The 11,688-nt window shown below is 31.4% G+C and overlaps 1 protein-coding gene across 1 annotated transcript; it reads left to right on the forward strand.

Annotated features, from left to right (window-relative positions):
- The first annotated feature begins 1,702 nt into the window (after positions 1 to 1,702).
- Positions 1,703 to 6,185, forward strand: LOC139481285 (proline rich transmembrane protein 1B-like). The gene is made up of 4 exons (XM_071264472.1): positions 1,703 to 2,096; positions 4,604 to 4,877; positions 5,186 to 5,317; positions 5,842 to 6,185. Exons 2-4 carry the CDS (start codon positions 4,626 to 4,628, stop codon positions 5,977 to 5,979), a joined length of 522 nt encoding a protein of 173 aa, XP_071120573.1. The 5' UTR covers positions 1,703 to 2,096; positions 4,604 to 4,625; the 3' UTR covers positions 5,980 to 6,185.
- Positions 6,186 to 11,688: the final 5,503 nt, after the last annotated feature.

The following is an 11,688-nucleotide window of genomic DNA, read 5'->3' on the forward strand; positions in this document are numbered from 1 at the left end:
TATGTGCCTGTCCCAAGGCAGGAGCCTGTAATTCAGTGGTTGTCGTTTGTTTATGTGTTACATATTTGTTTTTCGTTCATTTTTTTACATAAATAAGGCCGTTAGTTTTCTCGTTTGAATTGTTTTACATTGTCTTATCGGGGCCTATTATAGCTGACTATGCGGTATGGACTTTGGTCATTGTTGAAGGCCGTACGGTGACCTATAGTTGTTAATGTCTGTGTCATTTTGGTCTTTTGTGGATAGTTGTCTCATTGGCAATCATACCACATCTTCTTTTTTATATTAAAAACTTATGTAGGGAATAGTTTAGTTACTTTTCGTCAAACTTTGAAAATAAGGAGATGTGGTATGAGTGCAAATGAGAAAACTACCTAACTACCTAAATTCAACTCTTAATAGTCCATATATGACTAACCTGTACTTGGTATATATAAACGTCGTACGATGAAACAGAAGAGAATCATAGTGTTGAAAATGGGAATATTGACAATTTGAAAGCTGAAATCGTAACGGGTGTCATTAAATCGTTCGTCTGTTTCAATTTCCAGGAAAAGATCAAGATAGGAGGTATTATCTCAGTGTATATAGTGTCCTCAATCTTAATTTCCTAGGATATATAAGAGGAAGACTTTTTTTTTTTATTATACATGATGTTACAATTAAAGAGATTTTCTAAAAGTAAAAAATGATTAAATCGAACAATGATTCATTTTAATTATAAAATAAATCCGGAGGTAGTGAAATGGAAAGAGACAAGATTGCAATACCGAAACCATCAGTCCAAAAAAGACATACATACACCATTACGATCATAGAAAGAACTTTAAATAGTTAAAGAAAAGACTTCACGGATAAATAGAAAATAAGACACACTGATGCATCAATAAAAAGGGATGAAAGGAGGTTCGCCGAAAAAAAAGCTAAGCCAAGTTCCACTAGTTGTTATTGTTTTGTTTCTCATGCTTTATTTAAATCCGGTGACCTCACGAGTGACTATATATGTTTCAGTATGACTGCGGCGTTTTTATTACGACATTGAACACAAAACATTAATACATTGTTATAGTAGTCTTCGAACTCTGAACTTTTTAAAGAGCGGATATCAGGTTTATACATCAATATAAACTTACAGGAATAATATTGGCTTCTTCTCATTTATTGTTTACAAGCCTTGTATGAAATCGCCCTATGTGATCTATTTCAGCCTTGGTTAAGGCTTTCTTGATGAATCCTATCTAATATATTGTGTTTGATAAACAAAAGCTATTTTTTTAAGCAGTTAAGTGCCAAAGATTTTCATGAAAATTTGTAACATAAATAATACTAAACATTTATGCACTGCATTGTTTTAACTATCTTCGAAATAAGACTGATGTAGATTTATCTATTTTATTTTATGCAAATTGAAAGATATTGTCTTTTTCTTTGTTAAAGACAATGTTTACTTATAACATCTTTCTTACATTGATAATGAAGCCATGGAAAATCGGATTTGTTTTCTTCGAGGACAGGTAGAACAGTACTGATGCATATTTAAACACAAAATCTCTCACCAGCCTCGAAAAATTGCACATCTAACATACATTTGAAAGAATCACGATGAAAGCAAGCATGAATTGAAAATTTTGATTTATATCTATTGAAGGACAAGTTTTAAGTGTTGGAATGTCTTCATAAAAAATGTTCTGGTTGATATACCAGTTCAACCCAAATGTAATAAATCATGTCACATTATAACTGTATATCCATTTTGTAGTTTTTACAATGCAAAATCTAGTAATCCATTTGGAAAATATAAGCCACAAGAACTAATCTGAAAGAGATAGATATTAATGTCAAATTTATCATTAACATTGTTGACAGCCGTTTTTACTGCTTTAATGTTTGCCAATCGATATCCTTCGTGTGCTTGTGATAGCGGTTCTGATGAAGTTCTCACTGTCGTCTTTAATGAATAATGTAAATCTATATGTGTTACAAGGCTTTGTTGTGCAATAAGATATTGTCATGACTTGTTTTGGTTAGAAAAGAATTCTAAATTGGATGTGTGATTTTAGACGAGAAATTAAGGTACTTGGACATCAATTAAAAAGGTATTTACCAGAGTAGTTTTTTTGTTGTTTTAGAAAATGCATTTTACGCATATGTTTGATTTCTTACTGCTGATATGGTGCAAACAATTATGTATTGGTGTTGTCACATTCTAAAAATGAATATGTTTATTGTTACCATTATTATTTAGATGTTTTCGTTTATTGTAAGAACACTGTCCAATTCTCTCGTTTCATCTGATAATTTATTATTTTGCATGTGACTAGTTAACAACTTAACATTAGATGTACGTGATGATCTTTTACAGCATACTGTTGAATCGACAACATATTTATTGAGTTAGGTAGAATGATATTTCAACAGACAATCGGAATGCTAATTGGTCATTTGTGTGAACCAGTAGTACAAGCAGACTTGTTTGTGTTCATATGTTCAAGCAGAATTCGTACAAAAGCTTCTCATTGACTGTACGAAAGACAAAACATTTTGCATAGTTCTTAAAAAAGAAAAATCATAAAAATAATGAACTCCGAGGAAAATTCAAAACGGAAAGTCCCTGATCAAATAGCTAAATCAAAGACTCCAACATATCAAACGAAGGACAACAACTGTCCTATTTCTGACTTGGTACAGACATTTTCTTAAGTAGAAAAAAGGTGGATCAAACCTGGGTTTATAGCTGATTAAACCTCGCCCTTGTATGACAGTGGCATAACATTCTAGTATATCGACAACGTTGTGTGAACAAAACTCACAGACACATAAGGTGAAAATGTCAAAATCTGGGTATAGCAGTCAGCATCATGTTTCAATCTTAATCAATATACAAACAAACAAATATGTAAACAAGCATCTACCATGGCACAATAACACAATGACGGGGTGTATAAGTACAGAGCAACATCATATGTATCAAAGAACCTAAAAAAGTCATGTAGAGAAAGCATATGAACAATCCCAATAACATAATGACGGGATGCATAAATACAGAGCCACGTCATATTTAACAAAGAAACACAAAAAAATGATAGACAAGAATACAAAAAAAATAGCAGAACAATAAGAGCAATGACGGGATGTACAAGTGCAGTGCCACACCAAATGGATACCACCAAGCCAGACTAAACAGCCGTAAAGTAAGATTCATTAGACAAATACAAGAATACTATAACACGTTTTTACATGTAAGATGATAAACAACGTCAGTATCCAGAATCTACACTATAAGACCATCGTGTATTATTTGTGATGTAGATTCAGATTATTTGTCAACAAGGTATTGGTACCTTCATTTGAACTTTTTGTTTAGAAAAAGGACGAGACGATCTTTGACATACCCCTGGTATATCAACTTTCTGCTCAGACACAGAGATGTTAGCGCGTTCGCTTGAAATTGACCTCAAATGCACTTACAGTTACCATGACAAATTAGTTAACCGATGTCATTTGTCTTTGTTTCAACTCCATGTTTTCGAATATCTAAACATTATTCAGATATCAAAACATTGTCTGATTCGTAGCACTGCCTGTGTCTTAGTGCTGACTGCAAAAAATTGTAATATTGTGACATTGTACATATTGCGTTCCTCCAATTTGTTGTTATATTGACGTTCCTACTAGGGCTATATTTGAATTTTTATGCCTTTTTAATCACACTTTCTTTTAATATTGGCATTAATGTGTGTATCAAACTACGCTCGCAGTTTTTGAAAGCAAAAAAAACTTGTACTTTTATTACCATCTGGTCTTTTACATCGAGATAAAATACTTGCTTGCAAGTTTGTTTTAACCACAATCACTTGGCACCAAATGAAATGAATTTTCAAATATAGGATTATGCGTCAAAAAAATTACCGATTATTCAAAATATAGTATTTTGTTCAATTACACAGATTTTAAAAATCTGAAAGGGATTTGAATTTTCCTTTTCAGTTCATTTGATTTTAAATTGGAGGCCTTTAACAAAACAATAACAACAATTTTAATAATAAAACTGATACAGATTAAACTGATATGGGTCTTATGTATGCTGCTTTGTCAGACGAAAATCACATGGAACAACTTCCACCTACGAAAATCACACAATTTTAGAATTAAGAGTGCATAACCAAACTCATGCTAATTGGTAGAAAAGATCCTTATGTTTCCCCGATTGCAACAAGTTTTTGTAAGAATGTCATTTTGCACAGTTGTCAGTTCGAACAAAAGAAAAATACAGATTAGGAAGAAGTTTTTCTGTTACAAGGCTTTACCACAGCTGTGACAATGACTGCACTCTATATAGGTGTCGATTGTGTAATGTTTGTTAACATATTGATTCTTTTGTTCACCTAAATATTTGACTGCATTATATATAATGCCGTATATTGAAAAATTAAATCGAAGGCAATATTGATCAAATTCATAAAATTGAAACTACCAAATATATATGTTACGTCATCAGTTAATATATATTATGAATTGTTTGCAAGTTATTTTCTTACTTAACAAATTTATGTGTTTTTCTCTTTGTTGTATCTGAAACATATTTATTCACTTTAAATTACAGGGGTTCCAATAGCAGCTGAAGCATGGCGAGCTCTTCTGAACAACCACCGCCATATTCGCCACCCGATCAACAACAAGGGCAACAACCAGGACAACAACCAGAACAACAACCAGGGCAACAATATATTTACAAATTTGTTCAACAGAACTCACTGGGTTTCTTTCAATCCCATCCTCCCAAAGAAGGATACAGTGATATTTCCAGTGGCTATGGATATATTCAGCAACCCCAGATGGCGCCACCAATGATGAATACCACAACTACTAATGTAGTAGTAAGTACTGTTTTGAATACCAGAAGGCTGCAATGGTAGCAATTTTGATGATTATATATTTTGAATGTATTGATACTTTGAAAATTGTGATTATTCTATAATTTGAATGTATTATTTTTTCCCGCATTATTATCTAGGTTAAATAAAACGTAAAGCTAAAGAGTTGTATACTGATATATGAATTGATGAAAATTAAAATTAAAAAATGAAACTTTAGGTTAAATTTAATACTTCGTCATGGCTATATTGAAATACATCGAAATAACTTCCACAGTGAAAATTAATATCATGATTTTTTAATTCGACAGGTGTGTCAGCCACAAGCAGGACAAACAATAATCATAAATCCAGCTCCGTACAGCTATATGACACCAGCAGTTTTGACCTGTTTGTTTTGTTGCTGGGTCACTGGTATTGGAGCTATCGTTGCGGCATCTATGGTAATAAATAAATCATGTTAATTTAATATCAAATTAATTTTATAAAGCAAACAAATAAGACGATGTCAAAATCATTAGTTGAAGAATTACGCTATCCTTATGAACATGAAATACAAAGGGAACCCCAAAACAAAAATCAACCAATCTTTTAATAATAAACATTATGACAAAGAAAAACACCCCTGAAATTGAGATTTCAGAAACCAGAATTGAATTGTGAGTGATTTTGCATGGTAACTAATTTCCTTTACAATATATTTGTACGACATGTTGTTATTCATAGTCAAAATTCGACAATAGATTGTACTCTATTATGTCCAAAACGAAAACAAGAGAACATTTTTGTACCTACTACAAGTCGAACATATCCATTGTCATGTGTGACACAGAATTTCATAACGGTCTAATGCTTTAACGTTTTATTGTTCTTGAACCAATAATGTTTTAAAGAAACAACGTAGTATTCTCTCTTTTGTAGTCATTTTTGTCAACAGTTGTTATTAACTCTCCTTTATTATTTACAGTCTCAAAGTCAAGCTAGTGAAATGAAATACGACGAGGCAAGAAAGTCAGCGGCCATAGCTAGAATCCTTACTCTTGTGACCATTTGTTGTGGTATTGGTGGTTATATTATACTTATAGCAGTGACAGCAACCAAGTAATACAGCTGAATTGGAGTTGGCCCGGTGATTTTGCTTTAGACAACAGAAATCTCATTGTTATAGAAGTAACATTTAATTAATAGAAATGTTATTTGACTAATTTGTAAATAGTCGAATTGTTGATGTTTCCGTAACAACACATGCATGTTTACAAATGTTAAAACGTTTTTGGGTGTTAATTGTGTCATATTTCAAAATTGTTTTATTCTGCAGTTATCAAACTTTTTTCAGAAATAAGGATACAAATAAATGTATAGCGTTTTTTATTTTTATTTTTTGTCTTGTAAATATCAAATATTTTGTTTTCATACTCCTATGAAGGAGGAACCTTGATATTACTGCTAAAGTCTCAGTTCATTTTGGAATCGTCTTCGGAATACATGATTATTTCATGCCTAATTTTTTTTAAGGAAAATAGTTCAAAACTATAAACAATGCAAAACATTACTTAGAAATTGCAGGATGAAATAAATGTCAGAGCAGTAAAATACATTAAATCTGACTCGTTTCGAAACAGGAGGAAAGCTAGATATGTCTCGCTTTGTTTCTTAAGGTGGTTTCCGACATTTACACTAAAATTAATTTGGCTCGTTTAATTTTCATAAAATTTTGTCAAAATAAATCTAACAAAAATGTAAAAATTTCAAAAATTTTGAACCAACCGTTTTGTCAGAAAAATTACACTGGTTATATAGCAGTTTGACAAACACCAATTTTGATCATTGAAAAGCTTAATATTCCTTTTACAACACAACGTAATTAAAACGTTTAGCTGACTTTACAGAGTTATCTCCCTGTAGTGTGAGGTACCACCTTAAGCTAAAGATAGTACACATACATCATATATTTTTAGGCAATGCTCAGATATTATATATATTTCTTACCTAGAAAATTAATATTTTATCTTACAATATTTTAATAATGTCTTGAAATTGTTTTTTTAATATGTAGAGTATTTCATCATACTATTATTTGTATACACATGAAGAGGGCAAGACGACAGGGGAATAAACTTTATCTTACCTCCTATACATTTCCAGGAATATGATTGGTTAAAAGCGACCGCGTGCAAACCGTGTATATTTGATATTAGGTTAGTCGGGAGGCGGGGCTTATCTCATACACGGTTAGTAGTGGAGTTACGTCCCTTTATATTCCTTATTAGGTAAGAAGGGGGCGGGGCTTATTTCATACACGGTTAGTAATGGTGTTATGTCCCTTTGTAAAAAACAAAACGGTACTGAGAAAAAATCTTAAAAGTTCCAACAGATGAAGAAATTGATGATTAAGATTGAAACAAATTCATAAAACACATTTAAACCTTACAAGTCGTTATTGTTGGCATCTGTTTTTGTAGGATCAATTGAAGTATTTTCTTAGCGCTAACAGTATTGAAGACTTGCTCGTTTTGAGAATCACTAGTCTTAATTTCACACGTAAAGATAGTCGGTAAGATAAATTCGTTACATAGTGTGCTAGTGACGTAATACGGTATATATGGGGTCAGTAAATTCCATATGGGGATTCGAGCTTCGCTCTCACCCCATATGGAATTTACTGACCCCATATATACCGTATTAGGTCACTAGCACACTATGTAACTAATAGTATGACAGCCAATATAATGATAATTGAACTCGTACTTGTTATTTTTAAAAGAGAACGATTTCCTTCTAAAGACAAATTGAAAACTGTAATTCATATTTAATTTAACTTATGTTTTTTTTTAATTTAAGCCAAGTCATGTTACTACTTCAAAAAATGTTCAATTGTTTAAGCATGTCAATTGTTCAAAATGTCTTAACATAATTTGAAGTCACATGATATCGCAATTATAAAATTTAGATTATGAAATCGTTTTTTTCAAATGATATTATTGTTTGGATTGTAATTTGAATGGTATTTATCGCTGCTGACTTGGTTACGTTGGGTTTATTGTTATTTGTTAAATTGTCATATCGTTATATCGTTATTTACTGTTTATAATGTTAAATTACTTGAAACACTAAGGTTGTTCTGAGCTCTGGTATATATTGTTTTAATGATATGTGATCACGACCTTTTCGGAATCTGCAACTTCGAGATGTTGCCTTCCATTGTGTTGATTAAAGCGTCACTTATGAGTCAAATTAATATCCTGGTATTTTATTATACGGTATCATACAGGTATATCACTGTACTTTCTTATATGTACTTTCTCATTCCACTGATCCAGATTTGATATGGAAAGGCTGAGATGTCAAAGTCTAGTATAGGAGTCTTGTATAGTCCCAAATATCGATAGTGGAATTATTATAGTGTGTGTAGTTCTTAAAATGGAATATTGTCTTCATAATATCCTGACTTCTTTCACAACATTTTGAGTATAATACCAAAGTCGATCTTCTTCAATCGTAGATCTACATAATATATATTATATTTCTATGGTTTGTTCATTGATTGGCTGATTTAATAGAGAGATTGGTTTATTGCAAATTATGTTAGGCATTTACAGACGAGACCAAATGAAAGTTAAAATGAAATATATGTTTTGTCGATCTGGATATTAACGAGCTGAATATTTTGGCTGCTTTGAAACGGAGACCATACCGCTATGGGTTTAAAAACATGAAAAAATTTGTCTAATTAGACATAAGTGTATAACAAATGGAAAGGTTAATTGTTGTATGCAATTGCCTCAAATATAGTCAATAGCATATCAAACCACAGTTTGATCCAAGGTGTATAAATCAAGAAACCTCTCAATAAGTTTTAGAGAAAAAAAACCCACACTAGACAAAAAGGAAAGCCCAATTTCCAAAAAAAAAAAACCATCTTAACTTTAGATTTAAAAACACCGAATTACACAAAAATCCTGGGGAAATCCTGATGTTGCTCATAGTGACATAGTTCAAACTCGGTAAAAAGTAAATGTGTTAAGAGAAGAGGAAGGGATTGTTGTCACGACAATACGATAGTTTCGGGATACGATAGCTATTTTAATCTGTCATGTGACTTCAATCATCACGTGACCAGAATGTAGACGTCATCACTTCCAAAACATGTTGACCGTACGGTTGAAAACAATTGATGCTCATAAATAAATAAATTTCAGACAATTTGTTTTCTTAATTGAATTGTTTCACATGTTATCATGCTCATTGTTGAATGCAGTATAGTCACTCAAAATATTTCTTGCATCTAACCCATATGGACTCTGCTGCTGAACATTTTTTACTAATTGCAAGTCATACAACATCTACTTATTTTGATATTAGAACTTATCACACATTAAAAAGTAATTATTTTGTAATAAACAATGGTTTCTTTCTATAAAAAAATAACACTATTCTAATTTGCAAAACTGTTGATAAAACCATTTGGAACAGAGAAATGGAAACAGTATCTGTTTGAGAGTATTTTCAGAAAATAATTTTCACTTTACGTGACAAAATACACAAACATGCTTGCTTGGTTATAAAATATAATAAAAGAAACTCCTATAGTTAAAATATCCTTTTCTGTATGTTTTGGGGTGAAAATTGAATCATAGTATCTGATTTATTATTTTTTGTTTTATTCGCATTGGAAAACATTCCATGCATACTCAGGAGCATAGTCAATTAACAATAGTTCTTCAAAGAAGTTAGACCAGGATGAAGTGTTTTTGGGATAAAGAATATAAACTTCGACTGTTAATAAAGCAATATTGGATAAGAACACACATTTAGCATAAACAAATCCTAAAGGAGGTGTTCCAAAAGTTCTATACCATGTGTGGCACTTTTTCTATTAAACGCATTGAGTTTTCCATCCCCATCCTGGCTGCTTGCTCATGATATAGTAATCAAGGAACCATATATCATATGTATTTACTTTATAAATGCATTATATTGAAAAAGGGCAAATGAACCCATGTTTAGTTGACCCTGTTAGAAAATGGTATAACGCAAAAGTGTTATATTTGGCGGACAGTTCATAATCATATATCATATGTAATATTTATATTTCATGCATCATTGTAGAATAAATTCGACTTACAGGCAAATGGGATATCAATGATTTTTTTTATCAAATTGATTTTGACTGTTTTGGGAAGTGGGATAAGGAATAGATCAGATATGAGCAGACTTTCGAATTCATCAACATTATGTATCCAATATAGTAGTATATTTATATAAATATCAATGTATATCCTTTGAGAATTGTAAGAAAATTGGCCTCACCAAAACATTAGTGTTCACATCTCTTAGATTTGCATGTGAAGCGATGACCTTATTCATTCTATTTTTCGTCTTCAGCGCAGAATATTCCGAAAGGGAAGCAAAATATCTGAGGAATGTTCAAACTCTAAGTCGAAAAAAAACTGACAATGTCCGGACACAAATCGAAAAACAAAGATTAAGAAGCATGCATTTAAAGACTGTCATTCCTCTTTATTTAATCAGTTGGTGTATCGTAGTTTGTTCGTATGAATAAATCTAAAAGATATATCAAATAAAATTTTGGCAATGGTTCAAAACACATTTACAAAATATAAAAATATAATAGAAGACTGCAGTTCTGTCAACAAAATCTTATTTATAAATATAGATTATACAGACGGTATAAATTGTTAAAACCTTCGTGCTTCATCAAACAAAAATTGTTCAATTTAATAGAAGTTACGAAGTATTTGTTGGTATTGGGGTCTAATTTGTGATTTAAGTTTGGTTCACAAGCGGTTATGTGTTTTTTTTATATTGGAAACTGTAAATGTAAAATAATGATTTAAAACTGCAGTTTCACGAGATTAAGAAAAAATTACATTATCCATTAAAAAAACCACCAAAAGCCCAGCTGACCATTCAAGAATACCTTATATCTCCCCCACTTTTTTCTGTGGTCTTGTGTTTACTTTGATGTCCTTTAATTTTGTGCACTTGTTTGTTTTTTCAAAGTTTTTTGCGACGTCTGTACTAAAGCGTTTTTATTTCCTCTCTGTATCTTTTGTTTACTGTTATATAGATCATTCAGAAGTTAAGACATTTATATCAGATGAACAGGGGAATGTGAAACTGTTTTTTGTATTCAAACAAATTTTATGAAATAAACGTTTATTTCCATGTATTTATCAAATGTGTGTTTTGACTACAGATGAGATAATTACCAAAATAGAATCCCACATGAACACAGCCAATACCGTAAAGTCAACTTTTCGTGTGGATTTCTTTTCTTGATAAGAACGATGAGTTTGATCTAACCAATTTAAGCATGTCTAAAGAACTTTTGAGTTGATGCTAGGGGTAAGATTTATAATTTGTATGTAATAACAGGTGTTAATGTACTTCCCAGTATGTCCTGTGATATAACACAAATATTGGTTGGAAAAAGTTCCAAATCCTGTTAAGCAGTACACTTTAATCAGTGAAAAATCTTCCGATTTATAGTGTTATACGTATGTATCCCCTTGGACTTGGAATTACTTTTATTCCTGACTTTTTTTCCTCAATTTGTTCCACAAGCATTTATCTCATACAAATTGAAAACTTTCACGGATATAGCAAGTAGAGCAAGGCATATTTCATCTGAAAATACTTCAATCAGTCAGTCTATTGAAAAAAGATTTAACCAAAATGTATTACAATCATGTTTAAGTTATGTAAATAGTGATAAGCCTTTATCATTAATCTCCTTGAATTTCCGGTCGGATAGGCCAACTTTTTAGAATGTATTAATAAATTAATAAAT

Source organism: Mytilus edulis, chromosome 7 (genome assembly GCF_963676685.1).
Source record: "Mytilus edulis chromosome 7, xbMytEdul2.2, whole genome shotgun sequence".
Lineage (NCBI taxonomy): Eukaryota > Metazoa > Mollusca > Bivalvia > Mytilida > Mytilidae > Mytilus > Mytilus edulis.

Excerpts from the sequence above, each read along its gene's own strand:
- LOC139481285 (XM_071264472.1), top strand. The coding sequence starts at position 4,626 with ATGGCGAGCTCTTCTGAACAACCACCGCCATATTCGCCACCCGATCAA. Across the intron at positions 4,878-5,185 it reads CCACAACTACTAATGTAGTA|GTGTGTCAGCCACAAGCAGG; the intron begins GTAAGTACTGTT and ends TTAATTCGACAG. Across the intron at positions 5,318-5,841 it reads CTATCGTTGCGGCATCTATG|TCTCAAAGTCAAGCTAGTGA; the intron begins GTAATAAATAAA and ends TATTATTTACAG.